Raw genomic sequence first — 16,987 nt, 5'->3', positions numbered from 1 at the left:
GTTATGCTTTGTTATTAATAAAATATTCAAAAGTGAATATTTTATTTAGTAGAGTTCATGCAGATCTAAGTAAAAATGCACTGCATGTTTGTGTATATTTGCATGGTTATGTGTATATGTATTTGTATGTCCGTGCACATGCATCTGTTGGCGGTGTGATAACAGCAGGTGATGTGATTTCACAGCGCTCCAGACATGAAGAATCCTGTGTGTCTTTGCAGCAAGCAAAGCCTGCATTTCACATATAGTTATGCAGAAATATGTTGCCAAGGTAACAAAGTCATGAAGGGCTGCGTGCAGATCCCCTTGAATTCCATGGAGGTGTGGAGAGAGCGGAAAAAAATCATGCATGTGCCCATGATTGATTAATGTATTGATAAGAGGATGATTGTCTGTCATTTCGCTGAGGAGAGATGCTTTACTGAACATTTACTTTTGTGTGATCATTGGATTTATTCGAATGCCAAGCAATCACAAAAGGCATAATGTATCAAAAGCTTATCATCATCAGGTTAGAGGAAATTGTATGCTAAGGATCATGAAATCCAAATGTCAGGGTTAAATCATAAAACAGATCATTTGGTTAGTGAGACAGTGTAGATTGAACCTTAATTAAATCCTAGGTATAATTTCTGAAATTGCTCATAAAATGTAGATCGGTGATGTTAAAGACCGAACAATTTGCGATTATCTTTTGTATCAAAAGTAATATCAAAATGGCATTTAGGAGAAAGGAAGGAAATTGCACTGAGGTAGCGCACTACAACACCAGTGCTGAATTAATACAGAATATTGAAAGGACCATTGTTTTCGAATCAATTCACATTTTCCATAGGACATTCGAACAGTTTCACCTGAGTTCTATGGCAGGCCATGTTAGTCTAGTCGTGAGTGTTCTTTAGGCTTTACCATTTCAATTACTCTACTGTATTCTAGACAGCACTTTCCCAGAAGGAGTAATCACATTCAATATTAACAAGGATGTTCATTCAGAGCACATTTTCCTGCATTAATAATGCATATGCTTGAAATTGCCTCTGCATATATTATAATTCTGTTTATAATCCTACTCCATAGGAATGCAAAGTCCAGTCACTGGACACATGAAAACCATTTATTTTCTGCCCTCATTGTAGACATTTAATTGGAAAATCAATAATGCAAGAAAGACAAAGTTGATGCTTTTTATGTGACAAAATAGAATCACATTCTTTGTATGTTTGCAGAGTTGACGTGCAGAGATTCGGCTTGTACGTACTCTTAGAAGTCTCTTAGAAAAGTGTTTCATCTACGACTCTGTGGTTGTCCCATTAACAATTTTATGTAAAATCCTACAACAGAGCATTTCTTTTGTTTCAGAAAAATGTTCCAAGAAATATTAACTATACAATGACCCAGTGAAAAGGCACCTGCAGAAAAGGAAAACAAAACAAAACAAAACAAAACAAAACTTTATTACTTTTTAAAATAAAGAGCAAAACTTATGGAACAATACAGACATGTTATCTGTATAGCATTAAGTATTGATTAGCTGACTGCATCTGTTGAAAAGGTAAATATCGCCTATATTTTTGGTCTTGGACAAAGGAGGACAGCAAGCTTTTATTCAGGAGTATCTTAAGTGGTTGACTCTTCTCCTATATGAGGGTAATTAAACTGAAACTCTCATTACCTTGGCCTCGGTATATCAGTGCTAAAGTGGCAGTGCACCATATGGCAGGAGTAGTAATTACTGACCCTTTACGAACAGGATGAGCTCTGTTTATCTGCAGCTGACTGAATCATAGCCCAAGAGCTAAGGAGCTCCTTGTCGGATTTCAAGCGAAGCTCTCGCCCCTGATACTCATGTTTTATTTATGCGCCCTTATGGGACCGATTTGAGACTGTCACACAGCGTGCTAAAGTTTGCAGCATTTTAATACTGATAATGAGCAGAAGGAACAATGACCTGCCCTCCTCATGTGCATGAATTAATCAATCCTTAATTGACATCATAGCTTCCAGCAGTAATGTTAATACCCTAATCTGTTCAACACCATATTCCACGGTTGCATTTATCCATCCATAGGCATCATTTACATTTATTCTTTTAAAATGATACCTGGCATTTATCTCTCCAGTGGCGCATCTAGCTAAATGGGAAGCCACAAATCTTCTTACTGCTGATGCAAATTATTGCCAATTTAAACCCATTTGTCCTTTAACAGTCAAGTAAAGTGATGTTCTGTAATCGGTGCTATGGTGGATGCAGGCTCGTTGTCTGTGTGAAATTTAAGGGCTGCTTTTATAAGCATGAGAGCTTGTGGGAAAGGGAGGGGAGCAGAGTCTCCTGGGACTAGAATGGCCTCTTTCATAGCCTTCTTGCCATTCCTTTGAACAAACAGAAGACCTCAGAGAGCCTATGCTTGTGAGAGATCCCCTCTCCTACTCAGTGCTGCCGTGGGAGCTGAAGATTAACACTTCTAAAAATAATTACCGCACAACCTTCACTGCTGCAGGCTTATTCAGCCATGAAATATATTACCTCCACCTAGCTAGAAAGAACATGAGCTCATCTCTCCATACTGGAGATAACATCAGAATGAAATAGTATTGACAATGCAGCTTTCTGATTGCTTCATTGTTAGACTCCATGATGTATCGATGCCTGTTTTCTAATCTGTAAACCTCAAAGCTTGCCAGCGGATCTCATGTGACACACAGCTCAATAACTTAAATATCATTAAATAAAGTCTTTTGTTAACATAATCATTTATATTACACTGCAAAACATCTTAGCAAGTAATGATATACTGGACAAAAAGAAATGTTAGCTGCGATTTTTCATTATGAGTTTAGTATATACTGTAACAAACAGGCCTATTTCAAGGCATATTATCTATTATCATATACTATAGGCAGATAATCATGCTTTTTTCTACAAACACATGAAATGAGCAAAATAAGATAATCTTGAAATGGGTAAAACATCCAGAAATAGGCTTAATAAAATAACAATGATTGAATTTGTTTATATTTGAGATATTTTCCTTGCTAAGATTTTTTCTGCAGTGTACAGACTAAAATGCAAAGGGTTTTTTTTTTCCCCCAGCTAGGCTACTTTTGTGCATTGTGCATGTAATTTTTGCTTGGGCTGTAAAACAAAATCTGTGGTGGTGTGGGATGATTTAGGTGGAGTTTAACATTAATTCTGCATCCAAACCGCTCTCCACAACCATTTCTCCAATTACCCAATCTAAATATGATATATTCACAGTTATCTTGCCATAACCACACCCCCTGTATTGTGACTTGATGGTTCACTGTGCAGTCAATAAAACAATGCTTTCTGTACAGCGTACGTTGCTGTAGCATTATACAGGGATTAAATCCGTCGTATCATGTTTTCGTGTGTGTTTAGATGGCTTTGGAACAAAGGGCAGAGACCATTACACTAATCTCACTACACTGATAATGGAGCGTAATCAGGAACAATATTGATTACAGGGTGAGTTTTAGCAAATAAATATTTAAATCCACTAAATGTTCTGCCTATTATTTCTAACTAATGATCACATCTTAAATGAGTTCTATTGGCAAGCTTAGTTATATTGGCAAGCCTGTTTTAAATATCAGATGAAAACAAAGGGGCTTTTCACATTTTATTTTACACAACATAACATGTTTATACAGGATGTACTGTATGGATTTCTCCATATAACAAAGTAATATACATGTCAACTGCATTATTTAGTATATGCAGAAAATGGTATTTTGTTTGTTCTTTAAAAAAAAAAAAAAGACACTGATCAGTCTGTTGCCTTTTTTCCCCCCACTATGTAAGAGTGTCATGTCCAAGACAGAAACCAGATACTTTTAAAAGATTTGAGTTTTTTTGTCTGACCTATAATAATAAAATGGTCTGTAAGTCTACCAAAAACCAGTGTGATAAGGTTGTAAAAAACCTAATTAAAGTGTGCTTTCTAGAACCCATTCTGACCTGGACAGTGAGTCTTTTCCATGGATTTTGACTGAAACGTCCAGCTGGGGAAGATCTCCGCCACTCATGGACAGACTACGTTTAGAGCGAAGGCTGCCAGTCTGCTGTGGGAGACTCCCATAGCTGGGCTGCTTACAGGAGTCTACATTTAAAGAGTGTCTGCGACTCACTCTCATACATCCCACTGGAACAGTCATGTAGCGTGAGGACTCGAGCTGTGCCCTTCTGGACACTGGCATCACCGTGGTGGAGTAGACTCGCATCTGGGCAGATTTCGGGCGCGACTTGGCTGAATTGTTTTTGTTGGTGTTGTCAAGCTCCACACTGATCTGCGTGTCTGGTTTTTGAGGACCTGTAGGTTTGTGTGAGGCAGCATGCATGGGACGCTGGGTGTTGGGGGAGGCAGGATGCCAGCTGTGACTGGCAGCAGAGGTAGTAACGGTGCAGTCAGGAAGGGCAGGTTTAGAGGGCAGAGGCCCAGGTGTAGTTCCTAATGTTGGCATTGACTCCAGCTGTGGGGAAACTTTCCGACAGGCATCCATCTCCACACCCAGAACCTGCTTGGACATAGACTTGATGATTCCGCAAACCTGCAGCTGCTCACTCCTGGACTGAGAACGAACCTCTCCTAGCTCTACTCCCTTGTCCTCTCCCTCCTGGTTGCACACTCGATAACGTACAATAAGGAAGATGATGAAAGACAAGACTGAGGCCACAATGATACCTCCGATTATGACAACAATGGTACCTCCAAGGAACTGTGATTGCATGAAGTGGCACCGGAGGTACTGGGGCTCTGTTGCGAAGTGAACACACCCTACCACGCGGGTAGCCGTCAGCGCGGTCATTGCGTCATCATAAATCGCAAGCACACAGAGGTCATACGATGTCCCAGGTGCCAAGTTGTTCACCAGGATGGTTTTACTGGTTGGGGGGATCATTCTGCAAAGACACATGATTTAAATTATCAGCAAAATCTATAAATCATTACTCTATTAATCTGGTACTTAGAACTCACTGGGCTCAACTCAAGTGAAAAATATTAGAAACAAGTAATAGCCTGATAGTTCCTGGCTGCTGATGTCACACACCTGAGTTTCCTTTGTGGACTGTTTAAAGTACTACTGATGTGTTCCCACAGTCCTCATTACTTCCACAATCAAACACCCTATGAATTATCTGAATGCTTTAACTTGATAAGAATCATGATTTATCTTTGGGGACTATTTCAAGAGCCATGTGAGTAAATTCTACATTTCTAGAATGCTTTAAGTTTTATTCAACTCTTGAAACAACTCTCTTGAATGCCATTACACTGAAATGAAGAACAAATTGAATACAGTTACTTGTACATATAAAAATGCCTATTGTAAAATGTCAAAATGTATTGTCTTACCTGTAGACTAGCGAGTCATCATAGGAGCCATTGTACTGGATTTGGAACATCCGAATCCCGGGTATATTCCGTTGTAAGTTAAATTTCACCAGAGCAGAGGAGGATGTAATTTCAGAAATCAGCACCCGTTTTTCCTGCCCAGCTTTGGTGTTGCTAATGGCAGTGCCACCATCTCCACCTGATTTGGTGGATGTAGCAATATCTGAGGATCCAGGATCTGGCTCCTGTACTAGGCTTGTGTCATTTGTGAAATGTGGCAGTTTGATGATAAATAGCTGAACAGTCTGCTGTGCTTCTCCAGAAGGGTTGGATGCCACACATGTGAACGATCCAGAGTCTTTCACTGTGCTTATGAGGATATCTAGTGTCCCATCAGTGTGCACCACTGTTCGAGATGAGTTGGACACTAGTCTGCCATCAGGGGCAATCCAGTGAATAACGGGATCTGGGTCACCCCGTGCCTTACAGCGCAAAGTAACATGTTGGCCTTCTAATGCCCGGGTTTCCTGGGAATGACGTGTGATGAGGGGAGGCTCACACAGGAACTCTTCTTCAGACACTGTCCAGAAGTAACGTCCAGAGAGGTGCTGTGGAGCAGCACAAGTCTCTAGGTCATCCTCACGCCGTAGTCTCCTCAACCACAGCAACTCACAGTTGCACCGTAATGGGTTCCCCCCAAAGCTCAATGCAAATGATGACGGACCCAAAACGCCTGATGTGGCCAAAACACCTGCACGCTGGAAGACTGGATCAGGTGGAAGCTTCTGAAGCTTGTTGGAAGTCACATCCAGACGTTTGAGTTTCATGAGGCCCGAAAATGTGCCCTCAGGTATATAGTCTATCATGTTGTGGTCCAGACTTAAGGTGTGCAGACTAGTCATGTGCTGGATGGCCACCCATGGGGCACTTTCTAGATTGTTGTAGGAGAGATCGAGCTCTTCAAGGGCCAGGAGGTCATTAAAGGCTCCTATGTGAATATACGTGAGCTGGTTGTTGTTCAGAATGAGATGATGAAGCTTGGACATGCCGCTAAACGTGTCGTTTGTGATTCGTGTCAGTCGGTTGCTGTCCAAGTGCAGGGCACGCAGGTTCTCCAGATCATTGAAAGCATGAGGTGTGATAGAGCCAATTGTGTTCCTGGAAAGTGTCAAATCTACAAGCTTGGTCATGTTGGCAAAGTCCTTCCGTTTGACAGTTGTGATAAAATTGTCACCGAGTCGCAGTTCTACTGTGTGTCTGTCAATGTCTGGGGGAACAAAAAGCAGCCCCTTTTTGTCACATAAGGTGGCTAAGTTGGGAGGCAGCACTTGACAAATGCAACGTTTGGGACATATTTGGATCTTCTGGGCCTTTACTGCCATGATCATGACCATCAAATAAACAAAAATGGTCTCCATCTGGGTTCACTGTTGTAATACCACCCCTGTGAAGACAGATGAACCAGAAATGTCTCAGTGTGTAATTCAGGTCTACGAAGTAAACAGGACAGCACAACAATACCTATAAATCTGAGGTGCAAAAGATTTGTGAGGTCAGGTTTGATGAAGAATGCTCCACAGCAACTTTTTCTTGTTATAAATGATAAAGTGTCAAAAATAAGAATGAGGAAATGCACAGAAACGGGCCTAGGGCAGATCAACTGAAACCCCTGCTGTACTGATTCACGGGTTTGGTATGATAATGCTTAGCCTTTCATCTTTGTATATAAAGGGATCAAAGACTCCTCTGACCATCCAGTTACTCATTGAAATTAGGCTGATGTCTCCAAAGATCATTTGGAGACAAAGAGAAGGGATCAGCACAGATGCCACATCAAGAGGGAGACATGGTTCTGTTCATATTGATTTTCCATAGTGCTTCTTTTCTGCTCAAGTTTCTGTCTATACAAAAGTGAGGAGGGATAAAGTATATATTCAGTGACTCTTGACAGCCATATAACCTTGACAAGGATATAATATTTTAATACACCCTAATATTATGAATGGTGAATTTATGAAATGTTTTAAAGACCATTTACCGTAGAGCATTTATATAGTGCTCGTTATTTTTTTAAAGGTATCTTTAGCACATTTTTTTTACTACTGATGTGTGAATGCTGTTTTAATCTGGATATCTAACTGTGACATTTGCCATCAAGGGAAATGGGTCTTTAACTACATTCACAAGTGCCCAGGGTGTCACTAACTGTCAGCTGAAATGCTAACTGTCATGTATCATGCTTACAATCATGTGGGACTTATCAGATCGCACTTTTTGCTATCGGTGGGTAAAATCAAGCCACAAAGCAGAGCTATCTTGACACCTACAATAAGAAATCCTAAAGGGCTAAAATGTTTCTGATTAGGAGAAAAAATGTTGTCTTGTATGATAAAACTTCCTCTACAACCCCTGTCTCGTTCAATTTAGAAATGTTCTGCTTCTGAGCAAGCTAAATAGCTAGTGGTTGTGTGAATATATGTGACATTTTGCCACATTAGGTGACCTGTAATACATATAACAGTTCACATGAATTCAGCTGTGATGTAATTGTTCAATGAGCTGATTGTAACAGTCTTTTAGCATGTCAAATGCCCTTCACATCATGCCACTTTATTAACCAACTGCCGCTGGTACTGCAGGCCAACCAGCTGGCTGCTTTAGCTGGCAGAGCTTCTGTCTGCTTGCTGGGCTGAAGTGGAGCCACTATTACCCCCCACTGAAACACTGCATCAACTTGCTCAGAGCAGAGTTTTTTTTTTTCTTTTATCCAAGAGAAAAACATCAAATGTGAAAAGGACAGCATAAATGCATCTTTAGAATTTTTTTTTTAAGAATTGAAAATGGGTGCGTTTCATAACAGATGAATAGACAGAAAGACGCCATAGGAATTGGGGAGAAGAGGGGGAAGTATTTGCCAAATACATATCACACTTTGCAGATTATCACACGCGGTCAGATTGCAGACAATACCTGATACAGCCGAGCCCTGCTTCTAAAAATACTCTGAAATTCAGGGCTATTATATCTTACTTTCTGGCCCGCCTTTTTAGACAGCGTCTGCCCTGCACCATGTTGTGTGTGTATCAGGGTCATCAGGGATCAGGCTTTAGACTGCAGTAGTCAGATGTTTTGGATTATCAGCCTGTCAAAGACTGGTTTCTGCAGGTTCCATTATTATGTTATAACCTATAAACCAAAACATCAAGAATCCAGCTGACAATTTGAAATGTAAGAAAATCTCTCTGTATTGACCTACTATAGCCACCTCCAAGCAGATACAACAGAAAATATTTCAGATTGAAACTGCAGACCTACAGGACACCAGAGCTTTCAGTGACAGAAACATGTCTGCCCAGCTTCATGCTTAAAAGGCATTTTCATGACTTGTCTGGTTGCTCAGGCGGCGGATGGATACCGCTAATGGAGCAGTGGTGACTACTTGCACACTGTCACTAAAATCAGGTCAGTAAAATCTTCAGCCCATATATTAATCTCTCCCTATTTGTTTCACTGCCATTTTTTTTAGCTGAACATGTGCAGTGATTATGATTCATCCCCTTTTACAATTAAGCACAGGTAAATTCATCCATACACACTGTAAATTGGGATGACCCACATGCAGATGACATCACCATTATCAGGTAGGTCTAGTGAAATCATTAATGAGATATTACTGCTTAAATGTAACTGGAGAGCTGAAGTGAAATCAGCGGAATATCTTGCACTCAGCTTTCTGAGTGAGCTTTAAAGCATGTCTCTCTCACATCCATGGTCTCTCACACAAGGTCTTATTCCACAGTCTTCATTACACTTCCTTAATTAATAAAAGCACTGATGGTTAATAAGGTAACAGTTTATCTGAGGCATGTAGGCATGCACAGAGCATTAATTAGTGAATGTTATAGCAAGCCCAAGTTAAAAGTGTTTTAGGATAGATCAATAGGTCTCTACATTTTCTAAGCAATAAATAATCTTCATATGTACAGACAGTATGAAATCTGAATAATGAAGTGTTCGGTGCCATAGTGTATTGAGAAGGTAATAAGATGCTCTGCTTGCCATCTCAACACCAAGGTTAGGTTGGAAGCCATGCATAATTGCTTACCACATAGCCTATGCATTAAAATGAGGCTGGAAGACGATTATTGTCGGGTAGGACACGACTTTGCAATGTAATCCTATAAAGATTTCAGTGGCGATTGCCGCTGGTGTATGGAATTCTGTGACCTTGCAATGTACTATCTGCACTAACAGGGTGCATTCTTCATAAGATCAGATTTCAACAATCGACCATCCCTGTCGAAGGAAAAATAAAGAACTTTCATTTACGTTTTCATATTTGCAAAATGGCAGCAGCGTGCAGAAGAAAAGCATCAGGGTGCAACGCCTTCTAAAAGAATTACCTTGTGTAGATATCAGCCTTGCTTCGTGCGGCACACCGCCCCTCTTCCCACCAAATCCCGCTTCTTCCCGTTACAGCATGATCGCCCAGTCCCTCTGAGGACGGCTTCTTTAGCGCTGACCGTAATGGGCGAACGGGTGGACGACTAGATAAAACACGAATGGGATCCCATCTCTGCAGGAGTAACAGACGTCCAGCTACAAGGAGCCTCAGTGAAATCCTCACTTGCGGATGCCTCTTCGCGTGTCTCTCTCTCCGCGCGTGTCCGCATTACGGCTTTACGCGCCGCTTTAGCGGAGAAAATGTCTCAGTGGCCGCCGACAGCAAACACACAGCGCGACTGGGCTTGAACTGGGATCGCATCACAGCAGGCCAGGGCAGATGTTTTTAGCATCTCTTGGCTCACCCGCCCCAAATATGGCCTCCGGTGGTGTCAGTCTGGAGCGGCGGAGCAGGTGTCACATCCGCTCGCTTCTCCGCGCGCCGCCGCTCTCTGACATGATGACAGCGCAACGCAAGCCGCAGCTGGACGTGCGTGGCTTCAGATTAGAGATCACCGAAAAAGCGCGCTGAAGATGTTTTTCACTGTTAATTGTTGCTGTCGGGAATGAATCTAATCCCCAGTATTGCTTAGCAGGTTTCCAGGAGGGCATGTCATCACTCTCGCATCTTCTATAGGGTTTAACACTAATGGGACCACTTAAGCATATTAGCTCAGCTGAATCAACTGTATTAATAACAGATAAATGTCACTATCAATGCCTTAATCTGTGCATTACACTGGTTAATAACAAAAACATTAATGATCCTGGAATTCTATAAGTGATCATATTATACTCGGTTTAAAACTATATTATATTGCAGGCCAACAAAATGAAAAGGATTATTAATGTATCTTTTATTTAGAGTGTTAAATGAGCATACATGCCTTGCTTAAATAAAAAATATTGCAACTAAAAGCATTTGATAAACCAGTTCCACTGGTCACCAGAACCATGTCCTTCTTCCAGTTTATGTTGACAAATTGTGCAAAGCATATGTACACAATGAGTTTTTGAGACAATTAGTGTCCTGTGTTCATGTGCAAGGTCTGTGTTGTGTGCAACATAATGCACGAGCATACTATAAAATTATGTCCAACCCAATGCCAATACAGTGGTTCAGTTCAGTATTAGCTCTAATACCAGAGATCAGACTGGTGCATCCTTAGGAATTTTTTACATTTTTTAATGGTTGATGTAAAATTATTCCCAAAGCTACACTAATTATTTGGGTTTCATAAAATTATGAAAAAGGATGGCACTAAATGAGCCCAAGCATACTACAGGCCAAATTAAACCTTACATAACTTCCAATTCCCTATCACTGTAAAACACATAAGACAAAGAATGCTTGAATTATGAAGGCAAAACCCAGTAAGCCATAGTCTATTCCCCACAATCACACACCAGGGATAGATCGTGTTGTGAAGAACAATAAAAGTAATGAAGCTCCTTGGCCAAATTTGTAAAGCTAATTATAATTAAAAGAAAAGCTTTAACATCTTTCAGGATTTGTTTTACTGAGATTCATCAGCTGTTTTACTGTAATCTTGCTGTTTACTTCTTTTGGTAATTGAGGAACTGAGCATAGGTAATGGAATCAGCTCTTTCTCCAGTCCTGCTTTTGACTTCCAAAAACATGCCCATATCATCTCTTGGAGGATCTGCAATACTGCGACTCCACAATGGCTCCGAGATGCCTAGCAGCTCACGGACACATGCTGAGATTGCCTGCAAAAAAAGAGTGAATTATATCCATTATGAAATGCTTTACAAAATGACAGGGCTTCTACAGGCTTTTAAAGTCTTCTCTTCTATAGCTGCTGTGTCTCAATTCAACTCTGAGCAGAAATCTACTTTATACTCATATACTCAAGGATATCCTTGTTATGATTATTATGATTACTGATATAATAGTTCTAAAATGTCCAATTATGCGTGCACGTGTTTAATTTTGACTTCTAAATGCATCAGTGATCTTCAAAAGTTTTCATATCCAAAAGTCAGCCAACCCAGCATGTTTCATCACAGTGACTAATGACACAAGTGCACTTTTGCTATGCTAGAGCAGATCATCTCCTCAATTAACTGACTGTCATATAGAATAAGTGAAAAATAAGAGTGATTTTGCAAAACAGGAGAACTCTAAGAACTTGGCTAATTCTGGCCAGCTTCTGATGTGCACTAGATACTAAGCATCCCCTGGGTGGAAGTTGATGAACAGTAGGGAAGAGACAGGGAGGTAGTAGGTGTGGAAACGTCATTGTGAGTACAGAAACTGACAGATGGGAATTTAAAGAAAGTTATCAAGGAAGAAGGTGGAGCTTTATATTTGGTCTTTTTCCTAAACATCTGTTAGTTTATAACTACATTTCTAAGTGTCATCATTTGCAAACTACAAAAAATGATGTGAAAATTCTTAAAAGCAATGTACACTATATTGCCAAAAGATTTGGGAACAGTTGCTGAGGAATTCTGCAGTTGCAACATGACTGAGGAACTTGACTGGCCTGCAAAGAGTCCTGACCTCAACCCGACAGAACCCCCTTGGGATGAATTAGTGTGGAGACTGCGAGCCAAAACTGAGACGTCTGCCTTTACATACACATGAATTTAATATGGAGTTGGTCTGCCCTTTGCAGGTATAAAAGCTTCAACTCTTCTATGAAGGCTTTCCACAAGGTTTAGGAGTGTGTTTATGGGAATTTTTGGACCATTCCACTTTTGTGCAATCAGGCACTGATGCTGGACGAGAAGGTCTGGTTTGCAGTCTCCACTCTAATTCATCCCAAAAGTGTTCTATCAGGTTGAGGTCAGGATTCTGTGCAGGCCAGTCAAGTTCCTCCACACCAAACTCATTCAACCATGTCTTTATGTTCCTTTCTTTGTACATTAGTGTTCAGTCATGTTGGAACAGGAAGGGGTCATCCCCAAACTGTTCCCACAAAGTTGTGAGCATGAAATTGTCCAAAATATCTTGGTATGCTGAATCATTAAGAGTTCCTTTCACTGGAACTAAGGGTCTTCGACCCCTGAAAAACAACACCCTGAATTCAATGATTTGGAGGGGTGTCCCAAACCTTTCGCAATATAGTGTATTTCTGTCTATACAAACTTGGTATGTTGTGGTAGATGACATTCTTACCTTCATATGTTCAAAGTCAGTGATCCCTAATTGTGGCAAATAATAGCAGTTTACGTAAATCAGCTTTTTGCCTGTGATGAAGTTCTCAGTAAAGCACGCCTGTGAGCAGTTTAATATACAATCACAACAAATATAAAAACATGATTTTATGCATTTTATTGCTTTAATTAATCAGAGCAAATGAAAAGGTGTAGCCATAAGGAAAAAAAAACATTTGTGTGCTCATGTGTGGCCTACATTACATCTGAATGTTTGTTTATCTTTGTTTTTGCACTGTTTTATGTTGTTCGGAGAAAAGCACACACTGCTGATGTTTATTTAGAACAAAAAGGCTTTTCTTGTCCATGTGATGCTGGGAAAGCATAAGGGGGCAGTGATGACAAAGCGTTATTAAAGAAAAGCTGTCCAGAGTTTTTAACAAGAGGGGTAAACATGGGTATTTTTCTTAAAGAACTATGTGTTACATTTTACAATCATCGAGTTAAAGATGAACTACTTGATAAAATATATGTTTTCTATGATGATTTCAGAGAGAGCACCAGGGCCTGGCTCTCTGCTCAGAACAGCTTTATTTCATTTTCAGGAGCGTCTGTGTCATCATTCTAATACTATACTATACATCCTGTATTAAAGACGTTTAAGAAATACAGCAGCACAGATTTGCTGTATATTACCGTGTACTGGGGATATCCGAGAGATTCAATCCACTTCCCCACGTCCTCGCAGCTCCACTGAAGGAACGCCATTTCTTTTTTGCGTTTGTCTTGTTGCCATGGCAACACCTTGTCCAATGAAAAGTAGTTAAGCCGTTGCGAGTGAATTTGCATACTGTGGGAAGAGAGAGAGAGAGAGAGAGAGAGAGATTTAAAAAAAACACATAATAAATTGCGGTATGAATGAAATAATGCAAAAATAATTCGTAAGTTATTTCATGAATTGAAGCAGGTTTTAATAGAGTATTGTGTTGGTAAGCAGCAGCTCGAGAGCCAAGCCGCCTCCTACACCGTGCAGCTTAATTGAATTGAGCTCGATGTCGGGCTTCATGTTGCGCTGCTGCTTAATTGCGTTCATGCATCACAAGTCGCTACTCCAATTCATCAAGCCTACATATTTCCCCCTATGTAATAATTGATTTTAGAGATTAGGAAACGGTTTTGGTTGATATTTCTTCCAGATTATACCTTTCAGAACATTCTTAGTGGCTATAATTAAAACATTAGAGGAAGTGTGATCATTGCCAGAATCAATCAGCCAAGCACAGTCTGAGTCCCAGTGTAGCATTTAATGAATCTAGAGAGTTATGTACTCTAAAATAACGTTCCAAATAGTATGCATGACTCTTCTTCGTCTTCTTCTTCTTCTTCTTCTTCTTCTTCTTCTTCTTCTTCCTCTTATTATTATTATTATTATTATTATGTTCCACCTCATTTTCTTCACTAATTGCTACAGTATGTTTAGTTCTCCAGGAATCTGTAGTGACAGACACCTGACAATTTCTTAAAACATGAACCACGTTATGTGAATAATATCAGAATTATATAAGAATATATGTATTCTGAAATAACATCCCAAATAATATTCGTAGTCTGTAGTCTATTCATCATCATCATCATCATCATGATCTTCTTCTTCTTCTTCTTCTTCTTCTTCTTCTTCTTCTTCTTCTTATTATTATTATTATTATTATCATCTCCCACCTTATTTTCTTTACTATTTCTTTCTATGTTTAGTTCTCCATATACCTGTAATATTTCTTAAATAAGACACGTGAAAATGTCTTAAAACATGAACCACATTATGTGAAGAATATCAGAATATATGTATTCTGAAATAACATTCCAAATAATATTCTTAGTCTATTCTTCATCGTCATTATCGTCGTCATTGTCATCATCATTTTCTTCTTCTTCTTCTTCTTCTTCTTATTATTATTAATTATTATAATTAGTACCTTCCACCTCATTTTCTTCACTATTTCTATCTATGTTTAGTTCTTCAGATATCTGTAGCGTTATAATTTTTTTTTTAAATAAGACACATAAATAAGACATATATTTTTTATATGATATATATTTATATATGATATTATGTGTATTTTTCAGACAAGAAACCAGAACAAGTGATACTGTTCAGTTCCTTACTGTTATGTATTTTTTTGAAATATTTATGCGTGTATTTCCAAAATGGCAAGTGTTAGCTGTAGACTGTAGATAGTTTACTGTTCCTATTCCAGATCCTCCTGCCATTTTACATTTTACACTAATTTCTGAAGCAAAAATGAATAAGGTTTATAAATATAACATGAGTTATAGGTAACACTTCAAATATAACTGCTTGATTAATGTAACTTACCTGAATATAGACACTAACAGTGTTATTTTTAATTTGCAATTCGGTCACCTTCTTCAAGAAGGTTTTTTTTGTTATTTTTTTCCGAGAGCATCACATCACATGGTGCCTCGATCTTGTTACTATGCCAACCATGGCATGAATGCTTATAGATCCACCAACAGACACAATGTTTGCATTCCATATGTGTGTAATTTAGATAATTATATGCAAATGCTATTTTTCTAAACAGCTGTTTATATCAGGAGAAAAAGGAGTTCATTTATAATGGTCCATATAGGCATGAATTAATCATAATAATGCACCTGAGGGTACTAGTTTTGCAGGTCTTGTACACGCCATTTGGTGTATACATATCTTATCTTGATTAATCTATTTAATTAATTTCATGACTGAAAAGACTAAGCAATTACTAGACCTCTAAGCGTGAAATTAGCTGTTAGACAAATGGTTGCTTCTGTAAAGGACCAACGTTACTTAATTATTATATAGTGTTGTGTTAGTGTAATGTGCATATCCTCAACATGTTTTATATATATATATATATATATATGCTTTATCAGCTTCACTCAACTATAATGAGATGGGACTCCCCTTTGCTTCAGGAGCAGCCTGAATTCTTCACAATATAGCTTAATCAAGGTGCTTCATGATTTTATTCTTTGATCTTAATCTTACAACTTACAATACATTATTTGTGTAGGTCAATTTAGCACAGATGAATGCTGCTGAACATCTTTCTTTTTCTTTTTAATGCCAATTCAGTGGATTTAGATTTGGGGATTGTTTAAGCCAGGGGATTTCATCCTTATTGCTAGCTGAACCCTTTTAAGCTAAATTATTAACAACCCCCACAACCCCTACCCACCACCCCAGATAGTAGGCCAGATAAAATACTATATATATATATATATATATATATATATATATATATATATATATATATATATATATATATATATATATATATATATATATATATATATATGTAATTTTTTAAAATCAGGTTTCATTTCAAGTTGTTATATGTATATGTATAAAGTGACTCTTACCCAACATGCAAACCATTAACAGCTCAAGGGATGTGGCAGTGGTAGTTTAATCGTTAATGCTTAGGCCTATTGATTTGAAGGAGTTCAAGTCTCAGCATCACAGAGATTTTGGGTTTTTGAACATTTTGGGTGTTTGACTTGGATAAAATATGTACCGTGGGATGATCTCATGACCCAACCAGAGTGTGTTCATTCTCTCCACTCACCCAGTGTACCTAGGACATGCTCTGGATCTACAATGATGCTGACCAAGATAAAGAAGTTGGTCGATATTATGTCGATACACCATTACCAACAAATATGGCAATTCATTATTTCCTTATTAAGGGATGGCAGCTTTTGTTTCAGTGATAGCTTTGTGATTTCTAACACCTTTACCCTGATGACTAAATGCATTTCTCCATGAAGACATTCTCAGTAGGTGTGTTATTAATGATGTTAATATATAATGTTATATAATGAAAGCAATCCAGGTGGGGTGAATATAGGTAATACTACTGTTTTTCTTAAAAAAGAGATTACATTGTTGAGCCTTTTTTTAATCTTGCCATCGTTTTTGTAACTCACATCACATTTCATCCATAATTTCACAATTCATCCATAACTGTCTGGTTTGGTTTAGCTACCAAATCAGACATCAAGAA

The 16,987-nt window shown here is 38.8% G+C and overlaps 1 protein-coding gene across 3 annotated transcripts; it reads right to left on the bottom strand.

Annotated features, from left to right (window-relative positions):
* Positions 1–1,128: 1,128 nt before the first annotated feature.
* lrfn5b (leucine rich repeat and fibronectin type III domain containing 5b) lies at positions 1,129–13,700 on the bottom strand. 3 transcript variants are annotated; one of them, XM_058378574.1, is made up of 5 exons: positions 13,617–13,693; positions 12,943–13,041; positions 9,758–11,528; positions 5,376–6,798; positions 1,129–4,921 (listed from the first exon to the last, which is right to left on the bottom strand). In XM_058378574.1, the coding sequence occupies exons 4-5, from the start codon at positions 6,770–6,772 to the stop codon at positions 3,949–3,951; spliced, it is 2,370 nt and encodes a 789-aa protein (XP_058234557.1). In that variant the 5' UTR covers positions 6,773–6,798; positions 9,758–11,528; positions 12,943–13,041; positions 13,617–13,693; the 3' UTR covers positions 1,129–3,948. The 3 variants fall into 3 exon arrangements, with proteins under 3 accessions (XP_058234557.1, XP_058234559.1, XP_058234558.1); XM_058378576.1 differs by lacking the exon at positions 12,943–13,041 and having other exon boundaries at positions 13,617–13,700; XM_058378575.1 differs by having other exon boundaries at positions 12,943–13,652.
* Positions 13,701–16,987: the final 3,287 nt, after the last annotated feature.

This window comes from Hemibagrus wyckioides, linkage group LG25 (genome assembly GCF_019097595.1).
Source record: "Hemibagrus wyckioides isolate EC202008001 linkage group LG25, SWU_Hwy_1.0, whole genome shotgun sequence".
Lineage (NCBI taxonomy): Eukaryota > Metazoa > Chordata > Actinopteri > Siluriformes > Bagridae > Hemibagrus > Hemibagrus wyckioides.
This window is presented reverse-complemented; position numbering and strand designations above follow the sequence as displayed.